This window comes from Elephas maximus, chromosome 2 (genome assembly GCF_024166365.1).
Source record: "Elephas maximus indicus isolate mEleMax1 chromosome 2, mEleMax1 primary haplotype, whole genome shotgun sequence".
Classification (NCBI taxonomy): Eukaryota; Metazoa; Chordata; class Mammalia; order Proboscidea; family Elephantidae; genus Elephas; species Elephas maximus.
Window position 1 is genome coordinate 217,106,250 of NC_064820.1, and position 17,757 is coordinate 217,124,006.

Consider the following 17,757-nt stretch of genomic DNA (forward strand, 5'->3'; position numbering starts at 1 on the left):
TGGGATCTTTCCCATCCTTGTAACACAGGGAGTACTTTGAAAACATCAGAATGATTCTAACGTCATGTGCTTGAATGGGAGAAACTCTACATGGTTTTCTCCTTCACAGAATGTATAGGGAACACTGCCATGCTTTAGCACAAAGTGTTTTTTGGTAACAGGTGAAACACTTTTCACTTCATTTGCTTGAATGAGAGAAAGTGTATATTCATTTCTCATCCACACAATGTATTGGGAACTTTCGTGTCCTCGAAACTCAAGAAGTACATTGAAAACATGAAATGCTTTTGACGTAGTGTACTTGAATGGAGAAAACTCTGCATTGTTTTCTCCTTAGCAGAATGTATTGGTAGCTTTCCATCCTTGTAACACCAGGTGTACTTTCAGAATATGTAAAACTATGGTGACATCATGTACTTGAATGAGAGGAACTCTACATTGTTTTCTCCATCACAGAATGTGTAGATAACTTTGCCATGCTTATAAGACAAAAGGCTTTTTGATAACAAGGTAAACTCTTTTGAGTTCATCTACTTGAATGAGAGAATCTGTATATTGGTTTCTCATTCACAGAGCATATTGGGTATTCTTGTGTACTTGTAATGCAAGCTGTACTTTGAAAATGTAGAACGTTTTTGATGCCACCTACTTGAATGGGAGAAACTCTACGTTGTTTTCTCCTTCACAGAATGTATTGGAAACTTTCCTGTCTTTGTAACGCAAAGAGTGCTTTCATAATATGAACTCTTGTGGCTTCACGTACTTTAATAGAAGAAACTGCATATTGTTTTCTCAATCACATATTATATAGGAAAATTTCCAGTGCTTATAAGATGAAGTGTTTTTTGATAATAGCTTTTTTTTTTTACTTCATCTACTTAAATGAGAGAAACTATGTATTGGTTCCTCATTCAAATAATGTATTGGGACCTTTTGCATCCTTGTAACACAAGGTATACTTCAAAATATATGTTTTGACATCATGTACATGAAAGGGAGAAGCTCCACATCGTTTTTTCCTTCACAGAATGTATTGGGAAGTTGCCCATTAGGTGGCCTAATGGTTTCACTGGGGAGGGTGGCTTAGCAGACAAAGATGGAGTAATCTCTTCAGATGATAGTGAGAAGGCTGGTCTGTTGGCAGGTGTGATTCAACAGAATTTAGGGCTTCAGTGTCTCCAGCTTCCTGATTATCTGTGCATACGCCCCTCCCCAAGTTTAAGGATCCTATTTCTTCCTAATCAATGCCGTCACTTTAACTTCAGACACCACTCGATGCTAGGGACTCAGTTGATGTTGTAATTCAGCCACTCTTATGATAAGTCTCTGGGTTTGACTTTTGGTAATATCAGCTCTATTACTACAAGAAATAAGGCTTTCTTTCAAGGCACAAGTGGAAACTTCAAGGTCACTTACGCAGTGCTTGAGCTGTGACTCTGAAGCCCTGAGCTCATCTCTTTTTTCACCACTTTGTCAAGCAAAAGTAGGACCAACCAACCAGTTTTCTTATACTTCCCATTCTGACAAAATTGTAGAAAGGTATCAAACATGCAATCACGCAGAGCCTTGTCTCTCACCAATACCTTATCTATCGATGGTGATATTTTGCATATTTCTATTGTCAACTAATGCCATGGATTAACCGTGCCCTCTTTACTATTGGAAACAGAGTCATCAACATCCTTAAGACTAACCAGACTTGAGAACCAATTTAGAAAACTCATCTTTACAATTTTGTTTTTCCAGACCCCACTCTCAGTACCAAATGTCTTAGGCTGGGATCTCTAAAGAAGCAAAACCAGTGGAGTGTATAAATATAAAAACAGTGAAATTTATATTCAGGAAATGGCTTCTATGGCTGTAGAGACTGGAAAGTCCCAAGTCCATGGGTCAGGCTGGAGGCTTCTCCTGCTTCATGTAGCTGTAGGAGCTGGTAAACCCAAGATCAGCATGCCTCTTGCTTACAGGATACAGAGGCTTACTAATCCCAAGATCAGCAGGTAAGCTTCTACCTCAAGTCCCAAGAACTGGAAGCCAGATGAATAGGAGCCAGATGCAGAATCCACAGGTATCAAAAGCCAATGAACTTTGCCAGAAAGTCTACCTATAATGGAGGCAGAGCACACTTCCAAGTAAATTCCCTTTCAACCAATTGCTGCTCATAACAGATCTCATTATGAGTCGATTACATCATTACCCCAGACCCCAGTGCCATTACAGAGCTACCAAATTATATCATAACTGCCAAACCACTGAGAACCATGGCCCAGCCAAGGGGACACACAACCTTAATCATCACACAAAGTTAATAAGGCACACATGAAAAAGGGGCTCACTTAATTACAGTATTTACCATGGACTGGTTAATGGACATATGCAGCAGATGAATATGCCCATCAACATAAAGCCAATCCAGCATGGCTTGCAGATGCAGCATATCAACTGCTTCATCTGGGGCATTCCACTTGGCATTTATAGAAGCAGAAGGACAGTCCCCCTTCTCCAGGTACACAAACTTCACAGCAGTTTTATCCAGTCCACCAGGTGAGCTGTCCCCTCAGGGATAACCTGCCGTGCACCTGGACTATGTATAGCCATTTGTGGTGGGCACTGGAATTGCAAAGAGGAATAGGCAAAGTCCCCACCCTCAAAAATTTCAGAACCCAGTGAGGAAAAAAACAAGGCCATCAGTGTCATGCTCTGACAGCAATGCTTCCACATGTAAAAGGGAATGAGGAAACGGAGAACAAGTGAGGTTTCAGTTCCACTTCTGGAAGGAGAAAGTAAGAATCTGTACCACGGTGTGGGGAGAGGGTAGACTCTAGGAAAAACAGGCCAGGGGATATAGCATGGGCCTGGAGAGAAGAGGAACAGGGCAAAAGGAAAAGGATCCCAGGAAAGAGTGGGTCAGGAAGAAAGATGGAAGGATACCTGACAACAGGTTGGTCTAACAGGTTTACTGAAAGCCAGCTATGCCAGGTTTTGCTCACCATTCACTTATGGTTCTACAAGTTTTGAGTCCTTCCTATCCAAATAGAACATTCCCCCTGTTGGATTTCTCACCTGGACATCTGGACTGTGATTCAGCAGATCCAAGCACAGGGCAAGCACGCACCTGTCCAGCTCTGTGAAGAAGCATCCACACGCTGCCTGTTCCTCAGATACACAGTTCTGATGTTACCATGCCCACAGCCCCCAAGCCAGCTTCAGTGACTGTTGATTTCCCTGGGCCTGAAATAGATCCTGCTGAGCTCCATTAGTCATTCTCCTGGCCATGGAGAAGGAATAAATTCACAATTGGGGGAGAAGATAATCTGTCAGCTCCACTAAACTGGGGAGCTCAGGATAGAAGCAGCTCCTGTCCAGGTATAAATGGTCCATGGACTTTGAATAACTTTCCCCCCTGCATGGACCTGTGTGGGCCTATTTCAGGAGAATAGGCCCTTGTTGGCAAATTGCAACTGTTTAAGCTGTGCGGTGGAGAGGTGGGTGTTTGATGTTTGACACCACTTTGCCTATTAAACAGGGTCCTCATCTACCCACATCAGTGGCATAAGGACTCGTGGCTCAACTCAGGTCACCCAGCCACCCCTGCCAGGGGTCCAAGAATAACTGGTACCTCACGGCCCTTATAACCAAAAGCATTGGGTGCCCATGGTCCGTCTGCAGAACCCACCAACCTGTGCACTGTAAGGAACAAGTACGTTCTTTCCTCGCAGACACTCAGGGTGGTTGTCAGTGCCCTCCTTTATTCCGAGCGGACCCCCTGCTGTAACCAAATACCAACACCTACACCAATCACCTCTATGCCTCTAAGACTTCAGGGCAGAGGCTGTACCATGCACTTGATGACCAACTACCTGGATACCTGAGCTGAATCCATACAAGAAAAGTGAATGGACTGCTAGGCTGATATACCTGATAACAGCTCTGGCCACCTGGTGACAGGATGTTAGAACTTCAAAGGTGAAAATAATCGACCTAATTCACTCAAGCAACCTGTTTTGGCATATCAAACGAAACAAAGCAAGAAGCTAGGATACAGTAAGCAAACATAAAGTAAACTAATACAGGATCTTATAGATGGCTCAGAGACAACATTCACTATCAAATCACATAAAGAAACAGAACATGATCACTTCAACAAGCTCTCAAAAGAAAGAATCAAGGGATCTTCTGGATGAAGGTGCCTTCCTGGAATTACTGGATGCAGAATACAAAAGATTAATATACAAAACTCTTCAAGGCAACAGGATGAGATCAGGAAGGAGATCAGACAATATGGAGAACAAGCCAAAGAACACACAGATAAAGCAGTTGAAGAAATTAAAAAGGCTATTCAAGAACATAATGAAAAATTTCATAAGCTGCAAGAATCCATAGAGAGACAGCAATCAGAAATTCATAAGATTAACAATAAAATTACAGAATTAGTCAACTCAATAGAAAGTCAGAGGAGCAGAATTTAGCAAGCAGAAGGCAGAATTTGTGAACTTGAAGATAAAGCACTTGGCACCAATATATTTGAAGAAAAATCAGATAAAAGAATTTTAAAAAATGAAGAAACCCTAAGAATCATGTGGGACTCTGTCAAGAGAAGTAGTCTGCGAGTGATTGGAGTACCAGAACAGTGAGGGATAACAGAAAATACAGAGAGAATTATTGAAGACTTGTTGGCAGAAAACTTCCCTGATATCGTGAAAGATGGGAAGATATCTATCCCAGGTGCTCATCCAACTCCACATCAGGTAGATCTTAAAAGAAAGTCACCAAGACATAATCAAACTTGCCAAAACCCAAAGATAAAGAGAGAATTTTAAGAGTAGCTAGAGATAAATGAAAAGCCACCTACAAAGGAAAGTCGGTAAGAATAAGCTGAGACTACTCGGCAGGAACCATGCAGGCAAGAAGGCAATGGGATGACTTATAGAAAGCATTGAAGGAAAATAATTGCCAGCCAAGAATCATATATCCAGCAAAACTATCTCTCAAATATGAAGGTGAAATTAGGACATTTCCAGATAAACAGAAGTTTAGGGAATTCTTAAAATCCATACCCAAACTACAAGAAATACTAAAAGGAGTTCTCTGGTTAGAAAATCAAAAATATCAGGTATCAGCCAAAGACTAGAACACTGGACAAAGCAATCAGGTATCAACCCAGGTAGGGAAATCAAAAAAATAAATCAAGATAAAAAGACGCTCAAAACAGGGAAACAGCGATGTCATTACTTAAAAGAAGACAACATTAAAACAATAAAGAGGGACTAAGAAGTATAGTTTTTGTTTGTTTTTTTAAGAAGTGTAGTCATAGATCTTTCACATGGAGAGGAAGACAAGGCAATATAAAGAAATAAAAGTTAGGCTTAAACATAGAAAAATAGGGGTAAATATTAAGGTAACCACAAAGGAGAGGAATACTCCTACTATTAAAATACAAGAAAAAAATAAAGTGTCAGCAGAAACAAAAACAACAACAATGAATAAGAGGAAAAGACAATATGTAAAGATAAACTACTCAGCACAAAAAATTAAGTGGGAAAACAAAACTGTCAACAACACACAAAAATAGACAGCAAAATGAAGGCACTAAACTCATACCTATCCATAATTACACTGAATGTAAATGGAATAAATGCATCAATAAAGAGACAGAGATTGACAGAATAGATTAAAAAACACAATCTGTTTATATGCTGCCTACAAGAGACGCACCTTAGACTTAGACACAAAAACAAACTAAAAGGATGGAAAAATATATATCAAGCAAACAGCAATCAAAAAAGAGCAGGAGTGGCAATATTAACTTCTGGCAAAATACACTTTAAAGTTAATTCCACCAAAAGTGATAAGAAAGGACACTATATAATGATTAAAGGGACAATATACCAGGAGGATATAGCCACATTAAGTATTTATGTACCTAATGACAGGGCTTCAAGATACAGAAAACAAACTCTAACAGCAGTGAAAAGGGAGATAGACAGCTCCACAATTATAGTAGGAGGCTTCAACACACCACTTCTGGTGAAGGACAGGACATCCAGAAGGGAGCTCAATAAAAACATGGAAGATCTAAATGCCGCAATCAACTAACTTGACCTCGTAGACATATCAGAACACTCCACCTAACAGCAGCCAAGTCTACTTTCTTTTCCAGTGCACATGGAACATTCTGTAGAATAGACCTCATATTAGGTCCTAAAGCAAGCCTTAGCAGAATCCAAAACATTGAGATATTACAAAGCATCTTCTCTGACCATAAGGCCCTAAAAGTAGAAATCAATAGCAGAAAAAGCAGGGAAAAGAAATCAAACACTTGGAACCTGAACAATACCCTGCTCAAAAAAGACTCGATTATATAAGACATTAAGGACGGAATAAAGAAATTCATAGAATCCAATGAGAATGAAAACAATTCCTATAAGAACCTTTGGACACAGCAAAAGCAGTGCTCAGAGGTCAATTTATATCATTACATGAAGAAGGGAATAAAATTAAAGAATTATCCCTCAACTTGAACAAATAGAAAGAGAGAAACAAAAGAAACCCTCAGGCATCAGAAAAAAAAAATAATAAAAATTACAGCAGAATTAAATGAAATAGAGAACAGAAAAACAACTGAAAGAGTTAACAAGACCAAAAGCTGGTTCTTTGAAAAAATTAACAAAATTGATAAACCTTTGGCCAAACTGACAAAAACAGGAGAGGAAGCAAATAACCCGAATAAGAAATGAGATGGGCGATATTACAACAGACCCAACAGAAATTAAAAGAATCATATCAGATTACTATGAGAAATTGTACTCCAACAAATTTGAAAACCTAGAAGAAATGGATGAATTCCTAGAAACACACTACCTGCCTAAACAAACACAAACAGAGGCTGAACAACAAAATAAACCCATAACAAAAGAAGAGATTGAAGAGGTAATTAAAAAACTCCCAACAACAACAACAAAAAAAGCCCTGGTCCTGATGGCTTCACTCAGAGTTCTACCAAACTTTCAGGGAAGAATTAACACCACTACTGCTATATGTATTTCAGAGCATAGAAAAGGACAGAATATTCCCAAACTCATTCTATGAAGCCAGCATATCGCTGATACCAAAACCAGGTAAAGACACCACAAAACAAGAAAATTATAGACCTATATCCCTCATGAACACAGATTCAAAAATCCTCAACAAAATTCTAGCCAATAGAATTCAAAACAACGTATCAAAAAAATAATTCACCATGGCCAAGTGGATTCATACCAGGTATGCAGGGATGGTTCAACATTAGAAAAACAATTAATGTAATCCATCATATAAATGAAACAAAAGACAGGAATCCCATGATCTTATCAATTGATACAGAAAAGGCATTTGACAAAGTTCAACACTCATTCATGATAAAAACTCTCAGCAAAATAGGAATAGAAGGAAAATTCCTTGACATAATAAAGGGTGATTATAAAAAGCCAACAGCCAACATCATCCTAAATGGAGAGATTCTTAAAGCATTCCCCGTGAGACTGGGAACCAGACAATGATGCCCTATATCACCATTCTTATTCAACATTGTACTGGAGGTCCTAGCCAGAGCAATTTGGCTAGATAAAGAAATAAAGGGCATCCAGATGGGTAAGGAGGACGTAAAAGTATCTCTATTTGCAGATGACATGATCTTATACACAGAAAACCCTAAGGAATCCTCAAGAAAACTACTGAAACTAATAGAAGAGTTCAGCAGAGTGTTAGGATACAAGATAAACATACAAAAATCACTTGGATTCCTCTACACCAACAAAAAGAACACAGAAGAAGAAATCACCAAATCAACACCATTTACCGTAGCTCCCAAGAAGATAAAATACTTAGGAATAAATCTTACCAGAGAGGTAAAAGACCTATACAAAGAAAACTACAAGACACTTTTGCAAGAAACCAAAAGAGACCTACATAAGTGGAGAGACATGACTTGCTCATGGATAGGAAGACTCAACATTGTAAAAATGTCTATTTTACCAAAAGTGATCTATAGATACAATGCAATTCCAATCCAAATTCCAACGACATTTTTTAATGAGATGGAGAAACAAGTCACCAACTTCATATAAAAAAAAGGGAAATAAGCCTTGAATAAGTAAAGCATTACTGAAAAAGAACAACAAAGTGGGAGGACTCACACTACCTGATTTTAGAACCTATTATATAGCCACAGCAGTCAAAACAGCCTGGTACTGGTACAACAACAGATACATAGACCAATGGAACAGCATTGAGAATCCAGACATAAATCCATCCACATATGAAAAAATTATGAGCACCTGATATTTGACAAAGGCCCGAAGTCACTTAAATGGGGAAAAGACAGTCTGTTTACTAATGGTGCTGGCATAACTGGATACCCATGTGCAAAAAAATGAAACAAGACCCATACCTCACACCATGCACAAAAACTAACTCAAAATGGATCAAAGACCTAAATATAAAATCCAAAATGATAAAGATCATGGAAGAAAAAACAGGGACAACATTAGGAGCCCTAATACATGGCATAAACAGTATACAAAACATTATTAACAGTGCAGAAGTGAAACTAGATAACTCAGGCTCCTAAAAATTAAACACCTACACCCATCCAAAGTCTTCACCAAAATAGTAAAAAGATTACCTACAGACTGGGATAAAGTTTTCAGCTATGACATTTCCGATCATAGTCTGATCTCTAAAACCTACATGATACTGCAAAAGCTCAACTACAAAAAGACAAATAACCCAATTAAAAAATGGGCAAAGAATATGAACAGGCATTTCACTAAAGAAGACATTCAGGTAGCTAACAGATACATGAGGAAATGCTCACGATCATTAACCATTAGAGAAATGCAAATCAAAACTACAATGAGATTCCATCTCACTCCAACAAGGCTGGCATTAATCTAAAAAACACAAAATGAGAAATGTTGGAGAAGCTGTGGAGAGATTGGAACACTTATGCACTGCTGGTGGGAATTTAAATTGGTACAACCACTTTGAAAATCATTTTGGCGCATTCTTCAAAAACTAGGAATAGACCTACCACATGATCCAGCAACCCCACTCCTTGGAATATATCCTAGAGAAATAAGAGCCTTTACATGAAAGATATATGCACACCCATGTTCATTGCAGCACTAATTACAATAGCAAAAAGATGGAAGCAACCAAGGTGCCCATCAATGGATGAATGGATAAATTAATTATGGTATATTAACACAATGGAATACTACCCATCGATAAAGAACAATGATGAATCTGTGAAGCATTTCGTAACATGGAGGGATCTGGAAGGCATTATGCTGAGTGAAATTAGCCAGTTGCAAAAGGACAGATATTGTATAAGACCACTCTTATAAGAACTGGAAAAATAGTTTAAACAGAGAAGAAAATATTCTTTGATGGTTCCTAGAGTGTGGAGGGAGAAAGGGAGAGGGTTTTTCACTAATTAGGTAGTAGATAAGAACTATTTCATGTGAAGAGAAAGACAACACACAACACAGGAGAGGTCAGCACAACTGGCCTAAACCAAAAGTAGTTTCCTGAATAAACTGAATGCTTTGATAGCCAGTGTAGCAGAGGCAGGGGCTTGGGGACCATGGTTTCAGGGGACATCTAAGTCAGTTGGCATAATAAAATCTATTAAGAAAACATTCTGCATCCCTCTTCGGAGAGTGTAGTCTGGGGTCTTAAACGCTAGCAAGTGGCCATCTAAGGTGCATCAGTTGGTCTCAACCCACCTGGAGCAAAGGAGAATGAAGAACACCAAAGACGCAAGTAATTATGAGCCCAAGAGACAGAAAGGGCCACATCAACCAGAGACTACATCAGCCTGAGACCAGAAGAACTAGATGGTGCCTGGCTACAGCCGGTGACTGCCCTGACAGGGAACACAACAGAGAACCCCTGAGGAAACAGGAGAGCAGTGGGATGCAGACCTCAAATTCTCGTCAAAAGACCAGACTTAATGGTCTGGCTGAGACTAGAAGGGCGGCAGAGATCACGGGCCCAGACCTTCTGTTAGTCCAAGACAAGAGCCATTCCCAAAGCCAACTCTTCAGACAGGGATTGGACTGGACTATGGGATAGAAAATGACGCTGGTGAAGAATGAGCTTCCTGGATCAAGTAGACACATTAGACTATGAGGGCAGCTCCTGTCTGGAGGGTAGATGAGAGGGCAGAGGGGGTCAGAAGCTGGCCAAATGGACACAAAAATAGAGAGTGGAGGCAAGGAGTGTGCTGTCTCCTTGGGGCAGCAACTGAGAGTATATGGCTAAGTGTATATAAATTTTTGTATGAGAGACTGACTTGATTTGTAAACTTTCACTTAAAGCACAATAAAAATTTTAAAAAAAGGTAAAGTGGGCTTGTGCCACATTTCTGCTCACCAGCCTCGCTTTGAAGACTTTCTACCATCCAATTCTAACCTGATTTTATTCCTCTTCCTTATCTACATAAGTCATCTCCATTGAGAGTAATCATCCACTCTTCCCACCACCTCTAAACTTTGCTTCACACCTGCTACTCTGAAGGGTATGTGGCACTCTTTCCCTTCAGCCACTCCCATGGGTCACTTTTATTTGGGTCTCCAAGTCAACTCTACCAGGAAACCTTCTGCTGATGCACTTGACGCAAAAGACCACGCTCCGTCCTCTGAACTCCAACAGGTTCTTGATTAGGTTGTTGCTGTGAAACATTACAACTATTAGCGTATGTCTGTTTTCCTCCAGCACACTGAACTCTGGAGAGGCGGAGCTGTAGCTTCCTGAGTTTCCAGCCCTTCACATCACCCAGCTCGGAGTCATGCCCACAGGGAAGACTGGTAAAATTCCAAGGGCAGGGGGAGAAAATTAATCTAGTCTGAGCGAGACCCATGTTTAGATGAAAAACATGGTAGTGAAAGTCTCAGGTCAGGAGTCCAATTTTGTTCATGTCCCAGCTGAGCCTGTGTCTCTTTGTGACACCTGGTTTCACTTATCCCTCCTTTTTTAATAAAATGCACTTAGGGTTGTGAGGTAAAAAAAGACATAAAAAGAAAAAAGAATAGTATCTGGATCAGAGTAGTATGTGCTCTTACTACTTTAAAGGCAGAAGCCAATCTGATCAGGAAAGACAAGTTCGGTTCATCAAGAGCAGGTCAGTGTCTGGTCCTGGGTGAAAGGGATCAACAACCCTAGATGAGGAATATTCCAGAAGCTGACCCTCAAAGGAGCAGCAGCAGCAGCAGCACCTAACATTTACTGAGCACCGTTCTAAGGATTTTACCTGCCTTAAGGTGGTGCAAACAGATAGCACGCTCAGCTGCTAACTAAACGGTTTACAGTTTGAGTCCACCCTGAGGTGCCTCAGAAGAAAGGACTGGCAATCTACTTATGAAAAATCAGCCACTGAGAGTGCTATGGAGCACAGTTCTATTCTGATGTACACGGGGTCACCATGAGTCAGAATCCACTTGACGGCAATTTTTTTTTTAAGTCGTTTAATCTTAAAAATAACCACCGTCTAAAAGAGCTTCTTTGGATTGTTTAGTGAACTACGGGAAATGAGAGAAAAGACAGACAGGAACTCTGTGTCGCATTTGAGTTGTCTTGAGAAAGTCACTGCCTGTCTTGACTCACAGATTGTACTAATAGTTGTGGGCCTAGCCCTCCCTTCACACCGTAGGCACAATGGCTTTGATGACAGAAGTGATTCCCTGGCAAAGTTACACCTGCCTGTATTGCCTTTGCCAGCATTCCTGTTGCACCAAAACCAAAAAATCCCATTGCTCTCAAGTCGATTCCTACTCCTAGCAACCCTATAGGACAGAGTAGAACTGCCCCATAGAGTTTCCAAGAGTGCCTGGTGGTTTCGAACTGCTGACTTTGTGGTTAGCAACCGTAGCTCGTAACTACTATGCCACCAGGTTTGCACCAGAGGTTGGTAAACAATAGCCTGTGGGTCAAACCCAGCTACACTCATTTGTTCACATGTTGTCCTGCTATAATGGCAGATCTGAGTAGCTGTGACAGAGACCATGTGGCCTGCAAAGCTGAAAATAATACTTGGCCCTCTACAGAAAGAGGTTGCCAAATTCTGGGTTATACTGTCCCTTCCTCTGACCTAATTTTTAGGTTATATTACATTTCTAAAACCCGTTGCCGTCGAGTCGATTCCAACTCGTAGTGACCCTACAGGACAGAGTAGAACTGCCCCGTAGAGTTTCCAAGGAGCGCCTGGTGGATTTGAACTGCCGACCTTTTGGTTAGCAGCCTTAGCACTTTACCAGTACACCATGTTGGCAGTTTGAATCCACCAGGCACTCCTTGGAAACTCTGTGGGGCAGTTTTACTTTGTCCTACAGGGCTACTATGAGTCGGAATCGACTCAATGGCACTGGGTTTGGTTTGGTTCTGTTATTACATTTCCAATAACGCACTCAGCTGCTAACAAAAAGGTTGGCAGTTGGAGTCCACCCAAACGCACCTCAGAAGAAAGGCCTGGTGATCTATGGAAAAATCAGCCACTGAAAACCCTATGGAGTGCAGTTCTACTCTAACACACAACGGTTTGCCGTGGGTGGAGTTGAATCTAATCGACAGCAACTGGTTGGATTTTTTTTTTTTTAAGTGGAGCTGGCTCAGCACGTGAACAATCCACAAAAACAGGCATTTATCAAGAATCATTTTTATTCATCTATTGATTCTCAGCCATTATTTTCACCGATTACAAACAGTTTTACCTGTAAGATATCATGGGGGAAATCACAAAAGAATGCATAGGATTAGTAAGTAGCTGAAAGTGCATGCTTGATAGGGATGTTGATGACAAGTGTCAGTGCCCTGTGGTTTAATCAGGACGGGAACAAAATGGCACCCAAGAATGGCGCTGGGAGTCAAGCTCACCACCGCTCAACTCTTTTCTCCATAACAAACTGTCCATGAGGCCCGTCAGCATCTGAGGGCAAAAGGGCCAAGTACACGGGGGTCTCCGCTCCTTCTTCTGGGCTTTTTGGTGGCCCTGGGCCCTGCCATGTCAGTTCTCACCCATCCTGGACAGCAGGCATTCAGGAGGATCTTGTCACCTCCCCTCTGTGCACTCAGGTTCCTGGCATAGATTCTGGATAGGACTGTGACCCCGATCTTTGACACACCATATGCGGTGTTAGGCCAGCCCTCCTTCTGGTGCACCCCATTCTTTGTATCTTCCACAAACTTGTTCATGAGCGCCACCAGCTCCTCCTCTGTGATGGTCTCACTACGGAACTTCTGCTGCAGCTCTGGGCTGCAGGATCTTAGGGCTCCGAGACTGACCATGCTTGACACATTGACCACTCTGCCTGAAACACAGTACACACCATTACACGGAAAGACATGCACAGGGAAGACCAAGACCAAGACTGCCAAGCTTGCTTTAGGCTCCTGATGGAACAAAAATGGCAAATTTTCACATGATTATTACATGGAAAACATCATAACCCTTCATTTTGGGGTGACAAAAAAGATCCGGAAGTAGAGAGTGCTGATGGTTGTACAACACTTCAGATGTATTTTATGACACTAAATTGTACACTAAACCACAACTGTTTGTGCAATGACTGACCCCTCACAGCCTGTGAACACCCATATGGCCCCAGTATCAGGGCCTCCATCTTTAAACTCTCAGTGTCCAAAACGAGCAGCCAAGTCACCTGGGATAACAACTGATACCGTAAAGGTGTCACCTCTTGAGTAACAAACCTCAAACACTTTACTGGATTCTAATAGTCCAGACAGGGAACTAAGTCTCTGCCTGGCTCCTCTAGACCTTTTAAGGGTTTGTACTCATCACATTCCCTCTGTCTTTTCTTATTCCCACAGTACCTGCTCTCATCGTCTCTGGAATGCCAAGCCTTTTTCACCATACACAGCAGTCTTTTACCACAGTCTCCTGTCTCCTGGAGACAGGGAGAAGCGGGAGGAGTGGAAAAGTGGAGAGAACCAGCCCTGCAAAAGCAGACTGGAGAGCAATTGTACACGCATGCACTCAGCTCAAAGCCACTCACTTTAACCTTTCTAAGGGTGGCAGCTTGCCTTAACTGATGTGTATTTTTTGGGATGGAGTGCCCCTCCCATCCCATGACCTTGGGGTAAGGATTATAGTAGTTTACAAGGAAAAAACAAGGTAATTGTTATGGCCAGAATACTAAGCATGCCCGAGGTACTTAACAGCAGTCTGGAGTTAGGCCAGCTCAGGTTACAGAGATCCCTCTACACTGGCTAAGCAGCTTGGACTTGTTCCTGAGGGGTTTTCAGAAGGGGACTGTCTGCAGAGACAGTATAGACAATGCAGGGAAAGGAAGACCCAGGAAAGGCCATCACTCAGGTGGGCTTGCCCTTGCCCAGAAATGACAGTGGAGGGCCTGAGCTGGAGCTAGGATGGAGGCGATGAACTGGGGAGAAACTGGCAGGCAAACTTAAGACCTGGTAAATGATTTCAGGGGGTGAGCCATGGTGACCTCCAGGGTCCTGGCCTGGTGGATGGGGGGGCGGGTCACTGAGCAAGATGGCTGAAGAGACAGGAGGAGTACCCCTTCGGAAATGTCTGCTTTTATGTGGAGGGAAGGGCGGGGTGGGAGCAGGAGGGCAGTCAGGAGGAGATGAGAGGCAGGAGGACAAATACTTGGGTTTGGAGCTTTGGGAGTGTTGTGGACAGATGACAGATTTAGGAGGGTCTATTATTGAATTGTTGGCGCAAATGGTTAACAGCTGGGCTACTAACTGAAAGGCTGGTGGATGGAAACTACCCGGAAGTACTTCAGAAGAAAGGCCTGGTGATCTGCTTCCCAAAGGTCACAGCCATGAAAATCACGTGGAGCAGTTCTGCTCTGCAACATATTGGGTCTTCATGAGTGGGAATCGACTCGACTGCAGCTGGTTTAATGAATTGGTGGAGTCCCTGGGAGGTGCAAACGGTTAAAGAGCTCAGCTGATAACTGAAATGTTGAAAGTTCAGGTCCACCCAGAGGAGCCTCAGAAAAAATGCCTGGTGATATACTTCTGAAAAATCAGCCATCAAAGCCCAGTGCAGCCAAGTTCTACTTGTACTCACATGAATCAGAACTGACTAGACAGCAACAGTTTTTTTTTTCTTATTCTAAAGTTTTTATCAGGGGCCTTAAAAACTTGTGAGCGGCCATTTAAGATACAAATATTGGTCTCTGTTCATCTGGAGAAAAAGAGAAAGAAGGAAAGCAGAGACTAAAAGAACAAAGTAGTCTACAGGGCTAATCTACATGAACCACGGCCTCATCTACCCTGAGACCAGAAGAACTGGGTGGTGTCCAGCTACTCCCAACCATTCTGATCAGGGTCACAATAGAAGGAGTTAAAATTTTGCTCTACACTGTTCTCCAGCTCTGACCAGGACCCTCTACTGTGATCCCTGTCAGAGCAGTCGGTGGTGGTAGCTGGGCACCATCTAGTTGAGAAAAATGTGAAATAGAACCTCAAATTCTCAAAAAAATCCAAACTTACTGGATAAGCTGTGATTGTAAGACTCCCACAACTATTGCCCTGAGATACTCTTTAAATCTTGAACCAAAACTAGCCCTAAGGTGACCTTTAAAATAACAGATTCGCTCACAAAATAAAGTGTATCACCCATGAGTACTGTGCTCCTTAAAGAAATCATCTATAGGAGACCAAATGGTCAGTAATTATTCTAAAGCAGATGAGAAGGTAAGGGAACAGGGAAATTAGATTAATGGAAACAACCAGAACAGAAATAATGAGACTTCATGTACTGTGAAGAATGTATCCAATGCCACTGAAAAATGTGTGTAGAAATCGTTGAATGGGAACCTAATCCACTATGTAAATCTTCACCAAAAACAATAAAATATGATTTAAAAAATTATTCAGTGAATTGGTAACAATGCTTCCATCACCAACTGGAGTCCAGCTCCCCTGGACTGAATATGATCACTCTGGGACCAGAGAGGAAGGCGAGAGAACAATAGGTGAATCCTAAGGGAACCCAACGTGTGAGGGGCATCTGAGCTAAGACCTGAAGGATCAGAAAGAGCCAGGTGTGCAAAGATCTGCAGGACGGAGCACCCACGATGGCCCTTGGAGGAATACAAAGTCCTGAAGGAGAATGACACCTGGCAGGGTAGAGACACAGGGAGGGGCCGGTGTAGCTGGGGCTCTGTGAGCAAGCAGGAGCTGGAGAGATGGGTCAGGGGCCGGCAGAGGGCAGCTCCAGCGGGCTGGGCGCTAGAACGGTGTTCCTCATCACAGACTTACCTTGGGGTTTTATCAGGGGCAGCAACGCTGTGCAGACATCTCGGGTGCCGAAAAAGTTTGTTTTTAGTGTCACCTCTGCTTGAATATGAAAGGGTGTAGGATCAGCTCCTTTTGGGGAGAAAAGAACAGAGTTAATAAACTGTAGCAATGTACCAAAGTCATAGAGCGATTAGTCCCCAACACCCCCCAAAAAGAGTTACTGTGAAATCTGGCGAATTCTGAAAAGCCTGGCACCGGTTAATAGCACTGCGCCAATGTCAACTTTCTGGTCTGATGACGTCCTGTAGTTTATAGGATGGTACCAATGGGGGAGGCTGGGTAACCTGGTGCACAAGACCTTCTGTACTTTTTTTTCAACTTCTTTATCATTCCAAAATACAAAGCTAAAAGCTCAGACAACTGCCCTAAAGTCGAATCAAAGAGAAATTGTTTGAAAAAAATCTGGAAAAGACACCCAAGAGTCCTGCCAGGGAAACATAAGGTCCCTCTGGCTGGGAAGTCCTCCAACTCCGAACAGCCTCGGCTCTCCCCTCTCCCTCCCCCGCCCACCGCCGGATCCCTCCCTCTCCTTCCCTAAGGAGGCCTCCCCCAACCCCATAGGCGCAAGGGGCCCCACCGCAGCGTCCTCCGAGGCGGGCGCCCCTGGGACGCCGGTCCCCAGCACCTTACTCTTGAAGGCGATGCCTGCGTTGTTGACCAGCACGTTTAGTTCCCCGTACTCGCGGCGCAGGAAGTCGCGCAGGGCGCGGATGCTCTGCAGGTCGTCGATGTCCAGCTGGTGGAAGCGCGGGCTAAGGCCCTCGGCCTGCAGCTGCTGCACCGCCGCCCGGCCCCGCGCCTCGTCCCGCGCCGTGAGCACCACGTCCCCCGAGAACTGCCGGCACAACTCGCGCGCGATGGCGAAGCCGATGCCCTTGTTGGCCCCGGTCACCAGGGCCACGCGGCTGCAGGACGACATGGTCGGGTGAGGAGGCGGCGGCGCGGACCAGAGACCCGAAGATGAGGTGTAGGGCGTCTGTGCGGAGAGCGGACTAGGCTGTGCGCTCCAGGGGCGCGTCAGGCTGACGGCTGGAGGCTGCCTGGCGCGCACAAGCCTGATGCCTGCCAGGGCCCGCCGGGGCGGAGCGTGCAGGCGGGGATGCGGGCAAGGCCCTCGCCCAGGGGCAGTGGCCTGCGGTATAGCTCCACCCTCCCAGGGCTCAGCTGTTCCAGGCGCCACTTGCGGAGAATATCCAAGAGAGCCGCCTGGGAGGACTTTGCAAAACCTCCCTGGGGCTTCAGTGGTGGTAACTGCCTGCCTTGCAGTAAAGAATCTGCCGCTGACACTTCAAGCACCATTGGATCAGCCAGATCATGTGGCCCAAGTGGCAGAGCGATTTGCATGGTAGCCTGAACCTGTTTCAGAGCCTTCTCTTATTCTTGGCCCCACTCAAAACTAGCAGCTTTTGGAGTCAGTTGAGAAAT

The 17,757-nt window shown here is 43.3% G+C and overlaps 1 protein-coding gene across 1 annotated transcript; it reads right to left on the reverse strand.

Annotated features, from left to right (window-relative positions):
- Window positions 1-12,709: 12,709 nt before the first annotated feature.
- Window positions 12,710-17,349, reverse strand: LOC126070545 (carbonyl reductase [NADPH] 1-like). Its single transcript, XM_049874821.1, has 3 exons — window positions 16,963-17,349; window positions 16,294-16,401; window positions 12,710-13,346 (listed from the first exon to the last, which is right to left on the reverse strand). Exons 1-3 carry the CDS (start codon window positions 17,249-17,251, stop codon window positions 12,958-12,960), a joined length of 786 nt encoding a protein of 261 aa, XP_049730778.1. The 5' UTR covers window positions 17,252-17,349; the 3' UTR covers window positions 12,710-12,957.
- Between the last annotated feature and the right edge of the window lie 408 nt (window positions 17,350-17,757).

Excerpts from the sequence above, each read along its gene's own strand:
- LOC126070545 (XM_049874821.1), bottom strand. The coding sequence starts at position 17,251 with ATGTCGTCCTGCAGCCGCGTGGCCCTGGTGACCGGGGCCAACAAGGGC. Across the intron at positions 16,402-16,962 it reads CGCAGGCATCGCCTTCAAGA|GAGCTGATCCTACACCCTTT; the intron begins GTAAGGTGCTGG and ends TCTCCCCAAAAG. Across the intron at positions 13,347-16,293 it reads GCCCCTGATAAAACCCCAAG|GCAGAGTGGTCAATGTGTCA; the intron begins GTAAGTCTGTGA and ends ACTGTGTTTCAG.